Raw genomic sequence first — 21,092 nt, 5'->3', positions numbered from 1 at the left:
GTTTAAAAAAAATGATCTACTATTCGTTCCCCAAAAATATCGCTTGGAGCCCGGATTGAGTTGAATTTCCTTCCTGGTGATTATATTCATGTCCTTCTCTTGGCAAATAGGTTGCCACCACTATTTTTTCTGGGAGGTTTTTCAACTTCCAAGCGAGTCTAAATGCACATTGCACCCTCAACGTCCCAACCCAAGCGAACATGGTGGAGGCGATCCAATCTATGCACGCATAACATTTATTGAGTACAAAAAAACTTCAGAAGAGAAGGATTTAGGGGTAGTGATTTCTGACAGTCTCAAAATGGGTGAGCAGTGTGGTCGGGCGGTAGGAAAAGCAAGTAGGATGCTTGGCTGCATAGCTAGAGGTATCACAAGCAGGAAGAGGGAGATTGTGATCCCCTTATATAGAGCGCTGGTGAGACCCCATTTGGAATAATACTGTGTCCAGTTCTGGAGACCTCACCTACAAAAAGATATTGACAAAATTGAACGGGTCCAAAGACGGGCTACAAGAATGATGGAAGGTCTTAAGCATAAAACGTATCAGGAAAGACTCCATGAACTCAATCTGTATAGTCTGGAGGACAGAAGGAAAAGGGGGGACAGGATCGAAACATTTAAATAGTTTGAAGGGTTCAATAAGGTCCAGGAGGGAAGTGTTTTTAATAGGAAAGTGAACCCAAGAACAAGGAGACACAATCTGAAGTTAGTTGGGGGAAAGATCAAAAGCAACATGAGAAAATATTATTTCACTGAAAGAGCAGTAGATCCTTGGAACAAACTTCCAGCAGACGTGGTTGGGCCATATCGCCTCCTTCCCAGCCGTCTATAAACTCTTGCAGAAATGGTTTCCTTTCCTTCCTTTGCAGGAGCAACTGTTGAAACCACCCTGGGGAACGTGAACATTAAGCCAGAAATGTTTGCACCCTCTGAAACGAAGCTGCCCGATGTTCACTTCTATTACAAGTAAGTGGAAGGAGGTATTATTGCTCGATTCTTCTTGTTCTCTTTTGCAAATCCTGCAGAGGAGGGAAGGTGAAATTTAGGAGAAGCTGACGCTGTCATCAAGGGCCACATTAAATAGCCAGGAGGCCCTAAAATTTGTTTTGACCGTGGGTGTCATTATAACCCTCCCGTAATATCATTGCTTCCTTTCGTTCTTTTCTCTCTCTGGTTACGTTCTTTTTATTTTATTTTATTTTATAATAAATAGGGAAGGGGATACATAAAATAAAAGGACTATGCAAATACTGATACAAATGTGTGTGAGTTTTGAGTATACAGTTATAAGTCAAAATACACACTTATATATATATAAAAGGAGAGAAAGCTAAAGAGAAAGAGGAAGAAAGAAAAAAAGAAAAGAAGAGGTAAATTCATATCTATAAATGTATCAGATGTCGGAGATAGTGTCAACTTATTTTTTAAAAAATTAATTTTATTGATTACAGAATTATGAAAAAAACCTATTTGCCAAACAGGCTATCAGACTAATCAAGGAGAGAAGCAGCTTGGTGCTAAGGAGGAATTTCTTCTTCTTCTTTCTGCCCAGGTCTTCGGGAGCTTCCGCCACTTGTGAGAACGGGCGTGCGTCTGTTGTGACGATGAGGTGCAGCCCCACAAAACTTGGCCAGGGGGAAATCTCAGTTCCCAGGTACGTGTCATGACGAGAGACTCGAGTGGAGACCTCTCGGTGGATCTTCTCCGTCCTCCTGAATAATTTTAATATATTTCCGAGTCAGGCGCCAATTCCTTCAGCGTGTTCTTGGTGTCCTGTCTTGCAAGGCAACCGGCCGGTCATGAGCCCCAAATGAAAACACAACACACACAGGTTTCAAAGAGAACAAGAGTCTTTTTATGAGACGTTTGTTGAACGTCACAAACGCAAACCAAAGCAATGTCTTTCCCCCTGCCAAAATCCGGGCGTGAGATAAAATCCCACACAGTTGCTTCTCAGCCAAAAGTCTACTCACAATATTATTAAACCCATAAATGTCCATTGCAGTATCCAGGTTTGTCAGGCAAAAACACTCTTCACAGGCTTTTCTCCTCCAGAGCCATGAATGTTGGCTTCTCGCAAAGAGCCCCCTCCAAACTCCTCCCCCTTATATACTCTCTGGGAGTGCAGACTATGCACAGCTGAGCTCACTTCCCCCTTCTGAGCTTCCTTAACTGCTCCTGCCTGCCCTGCATCCTTCTCACCCATACATTCAGGATCAGATCCCTTATCTCCTCCTCCTCAGACCCTGGCAAATCCCCAGTTGGGGGGTCTTTAGCCTCTGTAGGCTCCTCACCCCCAGACTCTCCCTCCTCCTCTACCTCACTCTCTGCCTCCTCCAACAGCCACATAGGCCGACTGTATCCAGATGGCCCCAGTTCATCGGGCTCAAAGTCCATTACCAGAGGGCCCCAGCTACGAGCAAACCACAACACTTGGAAGAAGCCAGGCATGGATTGCCATAACCACCATTACCAGTGTGCTGCGTGTGCAGCTTCGGTTGTCTTACATGTGTGCATGTCCCCTGTGTGTTTTTTGCTTCTGCACATTTGTTAGAAGGCTCGGTAACATCTCCAGCAGAATTCAGGGCGTGTCCTTGTTGATGTTCTTCTGTTTATAAGGGCTTCAGGTGTAGATGTGTCAAGGGAAGATCCCGTGAGAGTCTTGTGACCTTCCTTTGACCCACCCGCACCACCTGAAGCCCTTACAAACAGAACACTTGCATTAAACTCCGCTGAAGATCTTACCTAGCCTGCTAATGAAATGTTCGGAAACCTACCCACAAAAGCTCAGAGGACAATTGTTCACCCGCATCTCGTACACCTGAGCTACATTATTCAATCACTATTGCAAAGGGTCTTTGGAATTTGACTTGCAGTTTAGCTGAGACCCACTGAGACCCCTGCAACAATATCGCCCAAAAGGCTTCAAGAGTTGTTAGCCTAACCCTACGTAGCTTCTGCTCCGGTCATCTCACACTACTAACTAGAGCAGACAAAACTTTCGCCAGACCAATCCTCGGATACAGCTCATCTGTCTGGAACCCCCACCGCATTTCAGACATAAACACTTTATAAAAAGGCCAGAGATACTTTACGAGAAGAGCCCTCCACTCCTCCACTCGCAACGGAATCCCCTACACAACCAGACTTACAATCCTAGGTTTAGAAAGCTTAGAATTACATTGCCTTAAACACCACCTAAGCATAGCCCATAAAATCATTGGCTGCAACGTCCTTCCTGTCAACAACTACTTCAGCTTCAACCAGAGCAACACATGAGCACATAACAGATGCAAACTTAATGTAAACCGCTCCAAACTCGACTGCAGGAAATACAACCGAGTAGTTGATGCCTGGAACTCTCTACCTGACTCTGTAGTATCCTCACCTAACCCCCAAAACTCTACCCTTAGACTCTCCACTGTTGACCTCTCCCGATTCCTAAGAGGTCAGTGAGGGGTGTGCATAAGTGCCCCAGTGTGCCTTCCGTTCCCTGTCCTAGTGTTTCTCTTTTTCTAGTATCATGTATATGACTATTATTATATCTTTGTATACCACCAATACATACTTGACAAAACAAACAAATAATAAATAAATATAAATATATAAATATGAATGATTTGAATTTGACACGACCTAAGCATTGCCCATAAAATCCTCTGCTGCAACGTCCTTCTGGTCAACGACGACTTCAGCTTCAACCACAACAACACTCGAGCACACAAAAGATACAAACTTAAAGTAAACCACTCCAAACTCAACTGCAGGAAATACAACTTTAGTAACCGAGTAGTTGATGCCTGGAACTCACTACTAGACTCTGTAGTATCATCCCCTAACCCCCCAAACTTTTCCCTTAGACTCTCCACTGCTGACCTCTCCCAATTCCTAAGAGGTCAGTGAGGGGCCTGCATAAGTGCACCAGTGTTCCTTCCGTCCCCTGTCATAATCTTTCTCTCTTACAAGTATCATCTATACAAATATTATTATATCTTTGTATACCACCAATACACACTTGACACAACAAACAAACAAACAAACGAATAAATAAATTACGAAGAGCATACGGATTGATGCTTGCAAAGGAACAGCCTCTGGATGAATCCAGATGTGCAGATCCGAATCAAAAGAGGAGAGGGTGTGTTGGGAGAGTTGAATCCTTGTTGGAGAATGTCCTGAGAGCCCACTGAAGTAATGAAGTAGAAGGCAGCCCATTAAGGGAGCAGAGGGCTCATGAGATATTTATCTTGGACGTAGGAGTTGAACAGAGCATACTTTTGCATGTTCAGAACATCCTTAATGGCCAACTTGGCAACGGGGAGTTGTGTTTTGGGGTTATTTTTGGGAGTTCGTGGACTGGTGGTGTGAGAGAGTGGAAACCTCTATGAGAACCAAATTATTTTATTTTATTTATTTATTTTGTCCAATACACAATTAGGGTTTTAATGGGTATACATCTATATACACATAGTAAAATACATGATGAAGGTTATAGAGTAGATACTCATAGTAAAATATATCTAAGAAAGAATAGAAAAGAAGTTATAGTAATAGAACATATCAATGAAAGAATAGAAGAAGAGATATAGGAATAGAAGAAAGGTATTTATTTATTTATTTATTTAGTTAGTTAGTTAGTTAGTTAGTTAGTTAGTTAGTTAGTTAATCCAATACACAATGAGGGTTTTAATGGGTATATATCTATATACACATAGTAAAATACATGATGGTTATAGAGGAGATACTCATAGTAAAATATATCTATGAAAGAATAGAAAAGAAGGTATAGTGATAGAATATATCAATGAAAGAAGAGAAGGAGAGATATAGGAATGGAAGAAAGGCATAGGAGATATTTATTTATTTTTATTTATTTATTTTTGTCCAATACACAATGAGGGTTTAGTGGGTATATATCTATATACACATAGTAAAATATATGATGAAGGTTATAGAGGAGATATAGTGAAATATATCTAAGAAAGAATAGAAGAGAAGGTATAGTGATAGAATATATCAATGAAAGAAGAGAAGAAGAGATATAGGAATGGAAGAAAGGCATAGGAGATATAGGAGAGCAATAGGACAGGGGATGGAAGGCACTCTAGGGCACTTGTACTAACAATTGTACAAGCTAACCATGTTCTCCTGTCTGAATCCGTCCCTCTAACCCTGCCAGCGTTTCTCCTCCAGTTCTTGCCCTGCAGGTACCTGTGATGGGTGTACCTTCTACTTCTTGTGGGAAAGCGCAGACGCCTGTCCCATGTGCACCAAGCAGGATTACCACGAGATCGAGGGGGCTTGTAAAAAGGGGCACCAGGTAATTCACTGGTTCCATCTTTGTTTGTTTTTATTTCAATTTTGAAAATAAAAGTGCAGAAACAAAGGTACAGTGGTGCCTCTACCTAAGAAGGCCTCTACTTAAGAACTTTTCTAGATAAGAACCGGGTGTGCAAGATTTTTTTGCCTCTTCTCAAGAACCATGTTCTACTTAAGAACCTGAGTCGGGAAAAATTTCCCAGGAAATTTGAGAGCGGCATGAAGTCCCGGCCAGTTTCCTGCCATTCCCTCTGGGTGTCTCTCTCTGGCGCAGTGTATGGGAGGCAGCCTTGTGCCGGGTGTATGGGAGGCGCATGCTCCTCCTCGCCACCTCAGAGACCCTCTTTTTTTTTAAGCCTTAAAGTTTTGGATTCTTTTGATTCCCCTCCCCTCCCCTTCTTCCTTCGGCAGCGACTCTCCTCCTCTTCCTCCTCCTCCTCCTCCTTCTCCCACCCAAATTCCGAGCTTTTATTTCTTTCCTAATAGGTTTGCATCCATTATTTGCTTTTACATTGATTCCTATGGGAAAAACTGCTTCTTCTTACAAACTTTTCTACTTAAGAACCTGGAGACGGAACGAATGAAGTTCTTAAGTAGAGGCATCACTGTATCACACATCATATTTACATTCTATAACTCTATGTCTTCAGTTTACTGGTATTTCCAAAATTCTTCATCCATGCTCATATTTTCTTTAACTGAACTTATTCTTATTTCCTCCTAAGTGATTCACAACAATGGTGGCAAGAAAACTAAAATGGGACGAAACTCATTTTGAAAGTCTTTCGAATGGGGCAAAGCAAATTTCTCACTTAGCAAGATAAATTTTGGGCTCAATTACTGTTAGTATTATGTGCAAGACAGTTGGGTTTGCAATATATAAACAAGCTAACAATGAATGCTTGTATGTATTGAAGTACTATAGCTTTAAGAGGTCATGTTGCAAATTGCCATAAGGGGGAGCCAGAAAGCAGGATTTTCTCTTTCAGCTCTCTATGTTTTTTCTGCTGATTCACTGTGACTGAAGTAGAAACATAGAAGACTGACGGCAGAAAAAGACCTCATGGTCCATCTAGTCTGCCCTTATACTATTTCCTGTATTTTATCTTAGTTTTTGCTAACACAGAACTGCCAATGCAATACTCAGATTGAGGATTCCTTTTCCCCAAGTGCATTATTTTACATTTGGAAACATTAAACTGCAGTTTCCATTGCTTTGACCATTTATCTAGTAAAGCTAAATCCTTTACCATATTACAGACGCCTCCAGGAATATCAACCCTATTGCACACTTTAGAGTCATCGGCAAATAGGCAAACCTTCCCTACCAAACCTTCCCCTATGTCACTCACAAACATATTAAAAAGAATAGGACCCAGAACAGACCCGTGTGGCACACCGCTTGTAACCTGTCTCTGCTCAGTAGTAAGCTTCGCGTGTTCTAAGATAGTTTAATGTATTTGTAAACTGTAATGTATGTCTGATACGTAAGACAAAGGCAGGCTTGCAATATTATTATTGTATTGAGAGTTATTGACTGATCTGAAAGTGTTTGACTGGACTGTTTAACTTGACTGTGCTATTTCTAAAGTCAACACTATTTTATATCTGCCTTGTATGACGGAATCTACTCATATCTCCTGGATACCTGCTGGAATCCCATGTTTTCCTCCGTCCTTGATAGCTCAAGGGTTCTGCACACTCCTTAACAGGAATTGCCCCTAATAAAAAAAATCAAATGTATAATTTTGATTGATTATTGATTGACTGATTGGTGCATTCATTCTCCCTCTGTCTTAGGAAACCTTATACGTCTGGAATGAACCCAAGTTGTGTATCAAAGGGGTTTCCTTGCCGGAAAAGAAGACCATAATCTGTGAAACGGTGGATTTCTGGCTGAAAGTCGGTGCAGGGGTGGGGGCCTTCACCGGAGTCCTCCTCATTGCCTTAACTTGCTATTTCTGGAAGAAAAATCAGAAGTGAGTCCTACAAGATGTCCTGTTAAGGAGACATCTAATGGAACGGCTGGTTTTGTGGTGTTGAATCCATCAGTTCTGGGTTCCGGCTTTTTCTGGCTTTCTAGATGTCTTCTTCTCAGCTGAGAAGAGTTTATGGGGTGTCTCCTTTTATCCTTCCCTCAAGTTAATCATCTCAACAAGGAATACACCTTTTTTTTTAAAAAAAATCTCATTAAGAAGAAATCATAGCCAAATTAACAAGGCCGGGTTAATTAGATCTCCCTCCTTGTTGTACCCTCATGAAGGTGGTAATTTAATAACTACAGTGGTACCTCTACTTAAGAACGCTTCTACTTACGAACTTTTTTAGATAGGAACCGGGTGTTCAAGATTTTTTTGCCTCTTCTCAAGAACCATTTTTTACTTAAGAACCCGAGCCCGGAAAAATTTCCCAGGAAATTTGAGAGCGGCACGAAGGCCTGGTCAGTTTCCTGCCATTCCCCCTTTAATCCCGGCCATCTGGGGCTTTTCTGGGCTGCCAGAGGAGCCTTTCGGTGGCGCTTAAGGAGGCTTTGGCAGCCCAGAGAGAACGAAGCATTTTTGAAACACTCCCTTTGCTCTGGATAGTGACTGTCCTCCCCCTCTTCTTCTTCCTCCTCCTCCCACCCGAATTCCGAGCTTTTATTTCTTTCCTAATGTGTTTGCATGCATAATTTGCTTTCACATTGATTCCTATGGGAAAAATGGCTTCTACTTACAAACTTTTCTACTTAAGAACCTGGTCACAGAACGAATTAAGTTCTTAAGTAGAGGGACCACTGTATTTTGGGGTCTCTAAGCTTTGTGATTTTCTTGAAGATGTTTCGTTACCAAACTATGAGAGTTATCTGGAAAGTAAAGTTATTTATTTATTTATTCATTCATTCATTCATTCATTCATTCATTCATTCATTCATTCATTTATTTCATTTGACTTCTATGCCACCCAATCCCAAAGGACTCAGGGTGGCTAGCTCAGGGCAGGTTACAAGGCACGTAGCTTATAAAATTCCTGAATATCTCTCTGGATTTTTTCCTTATTTTCTTCACTTACTGAAACAATTGTGTTATATCTCCAAATTCTTTGTCTACTAATGGAGTCTATTTTTATAGCTGCTGTTATGGGTGCATGGACAGATATCCAATTACTTTTAATTTCCGCTTTCGTAACTTGAATATTTTCTGTTTTGTTCGTAAATATATAATCAATATATAATTGTAAATTTTTTTTAAAAAATCAACAAAAATTATATATTAAATATTAAATTAATGAAAAAAAATACAAGGCACGTAGCTCTCGTGGGGAATGTTCACGGGGGAAGTTAGTATTACTATCGAGGAGCAGGAAGCCAGCGGAAGAGAAGGAGCAGTGCCAGGGGTCAGTAGGTCATCGACTGGCCTTGTGGGGAAGGTTAGAGATGAGCCTCCTCATTCCGTTTCCCTCCAAGGGCGAAGTGCGCGCTGTGATACGCTACCTGAATGCGAAGGGCATGAACGCTGCTGCAATGGGGGGCCAGGATTTGTGCGCGACGGGTGCCCACGATTTTTCTCACTCATTGCTGAATTTTGTGTCTGAAGGAGAATGGGTGTGGCGACAGTGCATTGATTGACGTCTGTTCTTTGGTGTCTGGGGATAAGCCCAAGTTTCATCTCCTGTCACTAGACAGTTGAGAGAAGCTTCACTTTCAATCTCAAAACGGTCAAGAAATTGACCGAATCTGTTGATGTTGTGCGCTTCATGAAGCATCTTGGGCCCCCATCACAACAGTGTTCCTGCCCTTCAGCATTTAGGTAGCGCATGACAGCGCGCACTTCACCCTTGGAGGGAAACGGAATGAGGACGCTCATCTCTAACCTTCCCTACAACACCTGTCGATGATCCACTGACCACTGGCCCTGCTCGTTCTCTTCCGTTGACTTCCCGCTACACGATAGTCATACCAATTTCCTCCGCGAACATTCCCCGCGAGAGCTACGGGCCTTGTAACCTTCCTTTCTGGATGACCCTCGTATCTGAGTTTCACCTTCACGCTCTGGCCTTCTAAACCGCAGTCAGGGTTCATCTCCTCTAGGACTGACTGTCGCCTTTTGTAGATTTTACTTTAATCAAAGCCGCCAGTTTAGCCACAACGTTGCTTCTGTCTGTATCGGTTCCCACAGATTGGAGTATAAATATTCAAAACTGGTGATGACGGCCAATTCAAAGGATTGTGAGCTTCCGGCTGCGGATAGCTGTGCCATTATGGAGGGAGAGGACAACGAAGAGGAAATTGTGTATTCGAATAAACAGTCGTTGTTAGGAAAACTCAAGTCCCTGGCTACCAAGGTAAGCGTGGGAGAGAGAATTCCCGACTGCAGAATTAACACAGCAGAGTAACTTAGTGGGAAATGTGTGTGGATTGCCAAAACAGGTAGTAGACTAGAGCTCCTCTTCAAACCATTTGTTTAGTGATTGTTTATTGTTGCAACGGCGGCAAAAAATGTGCCTTATGACAGATTTATGATGTCACTAAAATTGCAGCATCTCCACAGTTGGGGAATCTTCAGGAAAACCCTGTCCTTGTGTCCATTTGTCTTGGTGTGCAGTGCTCTGTAGCGACGCTTTGAGTTGAAAAAGTTTGTGTCCAGGATGTGAGGGGACAGATGCTATGTGGATCAGTGACCTCCTCCTTCAAACGTCTTTCTTTTCTGACCTAGGAAAAAGAAGACCGCTTCGAATCTGTCCAGCTGAAATCCTCCAGATCTCAAAATATATGAAGCTGCCGGTTTTGCCCGTTGGAGCCCAGTTTCCACTTCCAGGGGACCAATTCTTCAAACTCGCGCTGGGCCACATTCGGAGGACTGGGTTCCTGCGTGAGAAGCGTTGAGCGACGGACAAAGAAAGCAACAGGGAAAGAGGAGGAGGAAGAGGAGGAGAAAAAGGAGACACTGCCTTATTGTGAGATTTGCCAAAAGCAAAGCCAGCCCTTGGCATCCGACACTCAGGGAAGAAGGAACCGTGGACATTGTAGCCCGTTGGGTTGGCAGGAAATCTGCATGGCGTTTCCGTAAAATATACAGTCGCAAGAAGCTGAGAAACTTGACCGTTTCCTGCCCTCGCTGCTCCCTCGGTTTTCATCCTCCGTTGCTTGACTCCATCCTGGTGGAGATCTACTTACGCATCCCTCTGGCATGGCCGATGCTTCTTTCTTGGTATCCCTGCGGTCACCCACATGAAACAGTTCAAGTCTTAGAAAGGGACCGGACTCCTCTGATGAGTTTCGGGTTTGCTGCGTTACGTTTTCGCCTTGAGATTGAAACATCCGTCAACGCTTGAAAGGGGAGGAAGGCTCCGGTCTCAATTTTGGAAAAGGAACGTGCTTGAGCGATGGTGGAGTCTTGGCGAAGACTGGGAGTCTAGTTTCTCTCCCGGAGAAGCAGTTAATTCTAGTTGCAGATAACGTCCAGGAGGTGGACCACAGTCAAGGATAACAACAATGTCACTCTTGCCTCCGTGGTTATCCAGAAGGGCACTCCACAACTCCTCCATCTTAGTTGGGACTTGTTACCCCAACAAGAGAGTTTGGTGTAGCTCACACTCACACCCAACACGCATTGGGCTTTACATAACCCTTTTCCTTATGGGGAGAATCCTTTTCCCCCCGTGATTTTGTTTATGCCTCGCTTACCCCTTCGTCAATCCTGTGCACATTCTTTGCAACAGCTGTGTGAAACAACGGGGCCATTAAGGCACCTGGGTTTGTTCATGAGGAATTAGCTGCATTTTTTTAAAAAAAGCAGCGATCTCTGCATTTCATCTGAACAGTTTGAACACTTTAATTGCCGGGTTTTTTGATCTATGCTCACCTTTCTAGAACTAGAGGAGAATACCATATTTTTTGGAGTATAAGACGCACCAGAGTATAAATCGCACCTTAGTTTTTGGGGAGGAAAATAGGGAAAAGAATCTGCTTACCGGGTATTCATCTGGCCAGCGTCCTTAGTCTGGTCAGTTTCAGCACATTATTTTATCCCCTGGTTAGGGCTTTAAAAAAACTATATTTGGAGAGAGTAACATTGGAAGAGCTTGCAAGCTGGTAAGAGCTGGGAACATCGTTAGAACCTGGTTAGGGCTGGAAAGAAAAATTCTGAGCAAGTAGAGCAATGAAAAAAAAACCCCTGCAAAGACTTGGGGCTTGGAAAACATTCTTTGCAGAGAGTAACAATGAAAGAGCTTGCAAGTGGGTAAGATCTGGGAACATCGTTAGAACCTGGTTAGGGCTGGAAAAAAAAGCTTCAAGAAAAAAAAGCAGCTGCATTCAGAGTATAAGAGACACCTGAATTTTCAGTCTCTTTTCGGGAGGAAAAAGGTCCATCTTATACTCTGAAAAATATGGTAATTGGTGCAAATTGGGCTTTTTAAAAAAGGTGATAAAATCTTATTTCTTTCACAGGCTCCTTTTGGGGGCAATGGAAGAAATATTCAGGGAGGAGAGAGGCAGCAACTGGGTGTAAGAACCGAGAGGTTGAAAGAGGAGAAAGAAGGGCTAACAGCTCATGGACCATAAAAGCTTTTGTTGTTGTTGTAGGATCGTTTCCCATTCAGATGGAAAAGCCCCAGGCTGGAAAAACCATGCGGCTATTTCGGTCTTCCTTATGGCTCTCCGTTCTTCTACCCATCATCCCCTCCCATGTCAAAAATCAGCCATAAAGGATTTCCGATCATTGTTTTTTCAGAATTTTTGACATTAAGGCTAAATGCAAAAAGATCCATCAGCATAAACCAGGGAGATAAATTCTGTGAAAGATTTCAGTATGTTTTATAAACGTATAGTTAAATTATGGGTGATTTTATGGGTGATGGGAGATTTTAAATGAGTTCTAATAGGTTCTAATGAGTTCTAATATATATATATAAAACACCGAATTTTGATCATGTGCCCGCAGGCATGCTGCCACAGTTCCTAAGTGTGAAAAACTGGTCGTAACTCACTTTTTTCCCAGTCCCATTGTAACTTTGAACGGTCACTAAATGAGACTGTTGTAAGTTGAGGACTACCTGTATGGATACAGTGGTAACTCAACTTACGAACTTTTCTAGATAAGAACCGGGTGTTCAAGATTTTTTTTACTTCTTCTCAAGAACCATTTTCCACTTACAAACCTGAGCCTCCGAAACTGTAACCGGAAAAGACGGGGAGAAACCTCCATGGGGCCTCTCTAGGAATCCCCTGGAAGGAAACAGGGCCGGAAAAGGCGGGTAGAAGCCTCCGTGGGGCCTCTCTAGGAATCCCCAAGGAAGAAACAGGGCCGGAAAAGGTGGGTAGAAGCCTCCGTGGGGCCTCTCTAGGGATCTCCTGGGAGGAAACAGGGCCTCTATCCTCCCTATGGTTTCCCCAATCGCACGCTTTACTTGCTTTTACATTGATTCCTATGGGAAAAATTGCTTCTTCTTACAAACGTTTCTACTTAAGAACTTGGTCATGGAACGAATGAAGTTCACAAGTAGAGGAACCACTGTATAACTTTCACATAACTGGAAAAAAATAGCTCGCCCTGAAGGGTCTTATAATATTGGGTGGGTTTGGAAATAATGAACATCCAAGGGTGAATTACGGAAACTTGATTTTCATGGAAATAAATTCTTTATGCATCTCGGGTAATTAAGAAAGGGGATTTTTTCCCCCCTCCAATATTTCTCCAGAAGTTTTAATTTAAAAGACTTCCGAACTGGCTCGAATGCCGATTCTGTGGTTGTGGAATTTCTGTCATATCCCATGGAGCCATATTGGTTATGAAACTGCTGCTACGAATTCGAATGACACGGGAGGGGAATTGCTTAACCTTTGGATTTCAAACTAATAAATGTCAACCTCGATTGATCTAAATTGACCTGGAATTGTGTCTTTCTTTACGCCCGTTGGTCAAGTAGGGAAACTAAAGGGTCAATTTTCAGCACATCTCAGTGCCTGCTATACTGTCTGGGTGGGGTCACTATCCCCCAGAGCGATAGTCTTTCCATAGACTATTTTCTAGAACTTTTCCCATAAAGACATTCCTGTCTGCTTTGTGCCCTTCTAACTCTGGCATCTAATAGGAGCTCCTGATCCTCCATGTCCTCCTCCCCCTCTGAGTCAGGCATTTTATTTTTATTTTTTAATATTAGATTTGTTTCACTGTTATATTGTTTCTATTATTGTTGTGAGCCACCCCGAGTCTTCTGAGAGGGGCGGCATACAAATCTAATTAATAATAATAATAATAATAATAATAATAATAATAATAATAATAACCATCCCTGGGGTTTGTACAGTCTCTGGAGGTTCCTCAGATTCCAGCTCTCCCTCACTCTCACTCTGTGATTCAGCTGGCAAGCACTCTGGCCTTGGGTACCAAGACGGGCCCGGTTCATCTTCCTCAGAATCTGTCACCATCTGACCCAGTAGTGGACCATTCATAACAGCCTCCTCCTCCTTCTCCTCCTCCTCTTCTTCCTTCTCCTCCTCTTGTTCTTACTTTTCCTCCTCTTCTTCCTTCTCCTCCTCTTCTTCCTTCTCCACCTCCTCCTCCTTCCTTCTCTCCTCCTCTTCCTCCTCTTCTTCCTCCTCTTCTTCCTTCTCCTCCTCTTCTTCCTCTTCTTTCTCCTCCTCCTCCTCCTCTTCTTCCTTCTCCTCTTCCTATTCTTTCTCCTCCTCCTCCTCCTCTTCTTCCTCCTCCTCCTCCTCCTCTTCCTCCTCCTTCCCCTACTCCTCTGATTCGGCTGCTGGAGGGGCCGGCAGCTGACAGGTCACAACAATTACCTCCTAGATTTGGACATGACTGGACAGGGGAAAGCTGTATGTCAATGCTCCAGGTAGCATCCAAAGTAAATCAAAGTCAAAGTGCTCCTCAAAGTTCCAATTTATTGCTGGAGCCATCCTGGCACCTACACTGGGAACCCTGAATCTGAGTCCCCCCCCCAGTTGAAAGTTCACGTCCCTTGTCCCCCCCAACCCACAAACCTGTCACGTTGCCCACTCAGATTGTGCCAGCGTGGCCAGTCCCTCTTCCGCCCAGGTGGGTGGGCATAGGATGGCCTTGAACCCCTCAAAAGAAGGCTTTGTGGCTGCAAAACCCCATCAACACCAGGCCTTCTACGGAGACCGTGGCAAACCATTAATTCATCACCAACTTCTGCACCAGCTTGACACTTTACCTTTTTCCCTGGAGATTTAGCACCGTATCTCAGAGAACGGAATATAGTTTATTGACCAGCTCATTGGATGCAACACCCTCCTTGTCAGACCCACTTTCAAGTCCAGCCTTGTCTCAACAAATTCCCCAAGGACAGAAGTGGGACAACCCAGGCAAAATTTGTCTTCGCAGCAGTTTTCGTGGCTGAGCTGGTAATAACGTGACTCGGTTTTTCCTTCTCTGCGTGCAAGGTGGATTTTTAAAAAAAATAAATAAATTATATTTTTGGAAAGAAAACAGACATGCTGGAAAATCTTTTCTGGTTTTATTATGGACGTTTTAATACTGCCATGAAAACTGTCTTGTCCCACAGAATGTGACTATAATATACAACATAGAAATGCAATCTAGATTACAACAAGGAGTTACAAAAAAAAGGAAAAAAAAGGTCTCTTGTTAGAAAGGAAGCCACCTAGCATGGCCGTTTTATCCTCCTTTTTCCCCCTCCCTCCCTCCCTCCCTCCCTCCCTCCGAGGTCAACCTATGGGCACTATACGCGTCGTAGCTACCTACACATCCCTTAGAACGGTTATTCTCCCAAGACTCCTAAAGTTGCTCTGAACCGAACAACACGATAAAGACTGTACAGTCCTCCAAAATAATTTATTAACACGGTTTCTAGAAAAGAAATGCTAGTCCTTTTAAAAGGTTTCACGCTTCCTCCCAGGGGGGCCACAAGAAGTGTGCTTTCCACTCTAACCATCTAAAAATACAAAAGCCGGCTGGAGGAGGAGGAGGACTACAAAGAGGAGGTGGTGGAATCCACGACTTCTCGTCCGTTGCAGACGGTGGGGACGTAGATATTTGCTGAGGCTGGAAGAGAAGAGAGAATTAAAAAATGGACTTTAGATGCGAGTTGTTCTGCCTGGTGTGACAGCTGAGCAGTAAATAAAGTCAAAACCACACACACAGACCGGAGTTTTCCAAAACACCAAAATACAGTGGTGCCTCTACTTAAGAACTTAGTTCGTTCCGTGACCAGGTTCTTAAGTAGAAAAGTTTGTAAGAAGAAGCATTTTTTTCCCATAGGAATCAATGTAAAAGCAAATAATGCGTGCAAACCCATTAGGAAAGAAATAAACACTCGGAATTTGGGTGGGGGAGGAGGAGGAGGAAGGGGAGGGGAGGGGAGCTGCCAAAGGAGGAAGGGGAGGGGAGGGGAATCAAAAAAGTCCAAAACTTTAAGGCTTAAAAAAAAAAGAGGGTCTCTGAGGTGGCCAGGAGGAGCATGTGCCTCCCATACACCCGGAGCGAGGCTGCCTCCCATACACTGTGCCAGAGAGAGAAACCCAAGGGGAATGGCAGGAAACTGGCTGTGCCTTCGTGCCGCTCTCAAATTTCTTGGGAAAATTTTCCAGGCTCAGGTTCTTAAGTAGAAAATGGTTCTTAAGAAGAGGCAAAAAAAATCTTGAACACCCGGTTCTTATCTAGAAAAGTTCTTAAGTAGAGGCCTTCTTAGGTAGAGGTACCACTGTATATTGCCTTAACAAATTGAATGATAGCCGCAGTTATGGTAAAAGAATGTCTGTTTACTGCCAAAGAGTCTGAGTTATCTTCAAGGCCGATAACGAATGTCTCAACCTCCCCCAAGGTTTGTAAATAATGTCTCAACTAGGCTGAAGCAAAGGCACTCATTCTTTTTTGCAAGAGCCTACAGCCTTTCCTAAGACAATTGTCCAAAGGTTAGGTTTCTCCCAGGAAGCAATATGTTGGTTGAGAGAAAAACTCTGGATCTGTTTCTCTTTCTCTGTTAAACCATGAACGATAACTCCTGCAAAGGACACTCCCACGAAACCTCCCCTTTTATGCACACTGCAGAATTCCCTATGACTCTCAGCTGTGGTCAAGATCTCCTCCTGCATCTCTGCAGCTGTTCCTGTCTCCCCCTCATCCTTCGCACATGTACATTGAGGATGGGATCATTCATCACCCCCTCCTCATCCAGCCCAGACAAGGCCCTAGCTGGGGCTCCCATAGGCATTGCAGGGGCCTCCACCTCTGCCCCTCCAGCACCTTCAACTTCCATCTCTCCTTCCCCCTCACTGTCTGAATCCTCCGAGAGCCACACAGGTCTCCGATGTTCAGACGGACCCGTCTCATTAGGTTCAAAATCTATTACCATAACACTAGAGACGACGACCAGCAAGCGTCTCATTTTTCAGGATCACAGTGGAATGTTTTTAAACCAAAAGGATCCTCCATGTGCAAATATTTAAAAAGAGGGCAGGGCTTTGGATCACATGGTCATCAATGATTTGGTTGACTTCACATCCTGCTCCTTGGAAATCTGGGTGCTGGTGCTGAAATGATACTAAGGATGGAAACCAGGAGTTGGTGAGTTCTAGTCCCGCCTTAGGCATGAAAGCCAACTGAGTGACTTTGGGCCAATCACCAGGAGACAGGGAATTTCAGCCATGCCTTAGGCATGGAAGTTGGCTTGGATGAGATTGGGCCAATTATAGGGAGACTGGGAGTTCTACTCCCCCCTTAGGCATGTACATTTGGCTAGGATGAGTTTGGGCCAATCACCAGGAGATGGTGAATTTTACTCCCACCTTAAGCATGGAAGTTGGCTGGGTGACTTTGGGGCCATCACCAAGAGACAGCGAGTTGTAGTCCCACCTTAGGCATGGAAGTTGGCTGGGTGAGTTTGGCCAGTTGCTCACTCTGGGCCCAACTTACCTCGTAGGACGTCAGCATGGGAAAATAGAAGGAGGAAGGTGGAGATGTTCACTGGCTTGAGTTATTGGCAAAAATAGTAAAAGTCTGGATACAGTGTTCCCTCGATTTTCGCGGGTTCGAACTTCGCGAAAAGTCTATACCATGGTTTTTCAAAAATATTAATTAAAAAATACTTTGCGGGGGTTTTCCCTATACCACGTTTTTTCCTGCCCGATGACGTCATATGTCATCAACAAACTTTCAACCACCTTTAATAAATATTTTTTAAATAAACTTTAATAGAGAAACATGGTGAGTAATAATCTGAATGGTTGCTAAGGGAATGGGAAATTGCAATTTAGGGGTTTAAAGTGTTAAGCGAAGGCTTGTGATACTGTTCATAGCCAAAAATAGTTTATTTACTTCCGCATCTCTACTTCGCGGAAATTCGACTTTCGTGGGCAGTCTCGGAACGCATCCCCCGCGAAAATCGAGGGAACACTGTACAACTAAATAAACATTTGCGATATTTTGTTGTGTTCTATGACTTTCTGGGATGGCGAGAGAGAGAAGTGATGAGTGGTCAAATGAAGGGAACTTTCTTTGCCCAAGGAAGAAAAACCGGGAGCCACTTGGTTGAATTACCTTGGGAATAGCTGGTTCCTGTCCCACTGACGCTGAACCTGTTGAGGTGCAGCCTGTGGGTGACCACATTCTTCTGCGGTTGGAAGAGAACGATATGCACTTTGGGGGCAAACAAACAGCCCAGGACGACGAAGCCACTCAGGCTGACCGAGATGCACATGGTTGTGGTCTGCACCTACATAGAGGAGAAACAATAGAACGCGTGGGGAAAAAACGATTGCGAAATTAGAGAGGTCAGCAAGGGAAGGACACGGATACTCATGCTAGATGTTGCCGACAAAAGAATGAAAGATGGACAATCTGCATGCAAGGTACCAAGGTAGCCTTCCACCAGCAGTAGGTTGCTACTGGGGGATTGGTAGCGGGAATGGAGCTGAGCGCACAGCTCCAGGTGACCAGCGGGCAGGCGTGCATGATGGAGTGAGATTTGGCTTCTGCACATGCACAGGAAACACAATCTTATGAGAGGACATGAGTGCGAGATTTCGGTGATTTTCATGTTCCAGTGCATCTTCTCACAAGATTTGCTTTCTCTGCATGTGCAGAAACTAACTCTCTCACCCGGAGATGCGTGCACATCAGCACCGGTAATGGCGGTAAGTTGGAACCCCCGCCTGCCTTCCACATGTGTGTAGATGACAACTCCTTTCAATGGCAACCTATGAGGTGTGAAGGGTCAACTAATACTGCCTTAACACTGCTGAAAATCTCTACCTGCCATAGATCGCATTCGCTGGGCTGACTTTGGAAGCATTCGCAAAAAGAAAGAAAGAAAGAAAGGAATGAATGGAAGGAAGGAAGGAAGGAAGAAAGAGAGAGGAAAGAAGGAAAAAGGGAGCGAGAAAAAGAAAGACAAAAGGAAGGAAGGAAGGAAGAGGAAGGGAGGAAGGAAGAAAGAGAAAGAACAAAAGAGAGAGAAGGTAGGAAGAAGGGAAGGAAGGAAGAAAAAGGAGAGAGAAAGTAAGAAGGAAGAAAATAAAAGAAAAGAAAAGAAAAGGAAGGAAGGAGGAAAGAAAGAGGAAGGGAGGGAGGAAGAAAGAGAAAGAAAAAACAAAAAGAAAGAGAGAGAGAGAGAGAAGGAAGGAAGGAGGGAAGGAAGGAAGGAAGAAAAAAGAGAGAAAGAAAGAAAAGAAAGGAAGGAAGAGAAAGGAGGAAGAAGAAGGTAGGGAGAGAGAGAGAGATGGAGAAAGAAAGAAAGGAAGGAAGGGAGAAAGAGAGAGGAGGAAAGAAAGAAAGAAAAATAAGGAAGGAAGCAAGGGAAGGCAGGCAGGCAGGCAGGTGTTTCTAACAATGGGTTAGAGTTTGGCTGAAATGACAGCAGATACCTTACCCTGTAGTCACTCGACGTCACATAAAAGATTGGCAGGAAGGCCAGCCAGATAATGCAGGTGGTATACATGGTGAATCCAATAAATTTGGCTTCGTTAAAATTCTCCGGGCACTTCCTCGTTTTGAAGGCATACACAGTGCATAAGAGGACGAGGATCACGTCGTAGGTTAAAGAGATGAGCATGCTGCCATCTTTGACATTGCATTTCAAGATGACCGTCTGCCTCTTCTCCGGAAGGGTGTATCGGCGAGTGCCCGGAGCTTCTAAAATCAGCCACACGGACACCAACATGATCTGCACCATGACGAGGCTCAGGCAGATGAGGACTTGAGAGCGGGGGCTGATGAATTTTGGCCTCTGCGCCCCGTTCTTCACCCCGTTAAATATCCTGGCGATGCAGTTCGTTTTGGTCAGGAGGGCCGAGTAGCAAACGGCGAAGGACGTTCCCAGACCCAAACGGCGCAAGGTGCATATGGCCGGAGAAGGCTTGGCAATGAAGAAGAAAGTCATGCTGTAGGAGAGGAAGACTCCGAAAAGAAGGATGTAGCACAACTCACGGCTGGAGGCCTTCACCAAAGGGGTGTTGTTGTGCTTGACGAAAACCCCCACCACTAGGAAAGTACAAATGAAGCCCAAGCACGCGATAGTGACCGGCCCGATGGACCACGCGTCTTCCCACTTGATGTAATCTTCAGGTAGGTCGTAACAGCTGGTGAGATCCAGACTGGGCCACAGTCCTGGGCCACAGTCCCTGCAGGTGAATTCATCAGCCAGGTACTCGAAGGCCTCGCAGGGGATGCAGATCCAGCAGCAAACGTCCCCCGGTTGCATGTTCTTCATCTCGTTGGGCGCGCAAGGGTCACTGCACTGAGCTACGGGGACAAGGCCTCTGGACCAGTGAATGGCGTTGACCTCCAGGGTCAAGGTTTCGGCCCACTGTCCCACTTTCAGGTAGGAATATCGGCCACCGGCTTGCTGGAAGTTGAAGACGTTGTATCGCCCGATCCCGTCACCGTAGATATCAAACTTCACAAGGTTTTCCGCAGATTTTGAAGAATGGAAGGGAGCTGTGGAAACAGGAAGGAAAGAGGGGTTCCCCATTATGTTCATGTATTGTTAGATTGTTGTATCTTTTGGATAGTGTGACAAACAAAATGTGTGTGAGTTGGAAGAAAAGGTTTTATTATAATTTTTGATATTTTTTTTGGTTTAAACAAAATGGTTTTCTTTTTTATGGGCTATAAAGCTGAAAAGGAATAATCATCTCATCTTCTTGCAGTGCTATGTTTAATGATTGACAAGCTTATCTTTAAATAAATCCTTTTGTAACCAAGATTGTGGGCTTTTTGCTCAGAAATCTCAACGGATCTAAGTTCCTTCTCCTTTGATCTGTGCAGAATTGAAAATTCTGCTATTGCCTCCATCTCTCTCTCTTTCTCTTTCTTTCTCTCTTCCTCTCTTCCTTTCTCTTTTCTCTCTCTCTTTCTCTCTCTCTTCCTTCCTGCTTGTCTCTTTCTTTCTCTCTCCCTCCTTCCCTCCCTCTCGCTCTCTTTCTTCCTCTCATTTTTTCTCTCTCTCTTCCTTCCTCCTTCCTCTCTTTTCTCTCTCTATCTTGCTCTCTCTCTCCCCTTCTCTCTCTGTTTCTTGCTCTCTCGCAAGAAACAGAGAGAGAAAAGAGGGAGGAGAGAGAAAGAGAGAAAGGAATATATGAGATAAAGAACCTCATTTTCCCCAAACTGAATACAAAATAAATTCCCAAGGAAGCGCAAGAGCTGACATCCAGCTCTCCAATCCCCTCCAAAAGCCCGCTTGGATAATCCCTGACAGGGAATTCTTAAAAAACCATTTTCTGTATTCTGGGTAGTTTCAGTTTCCATAGTTACAGAATCTGGGATCTTTCACTGCCCAAAATTGGCAAACCCCCCACC

At 44.0% G+C, this 21,092-nt stretch overlaps 2 protein-coding genes across 3 annotated transcripts in view; one reads left to right on the top strand and one right to left on the bottom strand.

The window, feature by feature from the left end:
- Window positions 1-21,092, top strand: part of ELAPOR2 (endosome-lysosome associated apoptosis and autophagy regulator family member 2) — a 399,643-nt gene that overhangs the window by 35,229 nt on the left and 343,322 nt on the right. Inside the window, exons 17-22 of one of the 2 annotated variants that reach the window (XR_011559428.1) lie at window positions 870-966; window positions 1,553-1,654; window positions 5,194-5,320; window positions 7,120-7,298; window positions 9,477-9,642; window positions 10,014-11,588. Coding sequence is in view for 1 of the 2 variants with exons in the window: in XM_070754949.1 (XP_070611050.1) it covers window positions 870-966; window positions 1,553-1,654; window positions 5,194-5,320; window positions 7,120-7,298; window positions 9,477-9,642; window positions 10,014-10,073 (731 nt within the window). In the remaining variant the exon portion in view is untranslated. Of the gene's footprint in view, window positions 1-869; window positions 967-1,552; window positions 1,655-5,193; window positions 5,321-7,119; window positions 7,299-9,476; window positions 9,643-10,013; window positions 13,188-21,092 lie in introns of those variants that run through there. The other variant, XM_070754949.1, reaches the window with a different exon arrangement.
- Window positions 15,010-21,092, bottom strand: part of GRM3 (glutamate metabotropic receptor 3) — a 28,985-nt gene continuing 22,902 nt past the window's right edge. Inside the window, 3 exon segments of the mRNA XM_070754651.1 lie at window positions 15,010-15,341; window positions 17,835-18,009; window positions 19,165-20,231. Coding sequence (XP_070610752.1) covers window positions 15,268-15,341; window positions 17,835-18,009; window positions 19,165-20,231 — 1,316 coding nt within the window. The 3' untranslated portion in view covers window positions 15,010-15,267.

Source organism: Erythrolamprus reginae, chromosome 6 (assembly GCF_031021105.1).
Source record: "Erythrolamprus reginae isolate rEryReg1 chromosome 6, rEryReg1.hap1, whole genome shotgun sequence".
In the NCBI taxonomy this organism is placed as follows: Eukaryota; Metazoa; Chordata; class Lepidosauria; order Squamata; family Dipsadidae; genus Erythrolamprus; species Erythrolamprus reginae.
The sequence above is the reverse complement of the archived record's forward strand: the minus strand, read 5'-3'. Positions and strand labels throughout refer to the sequence as shown.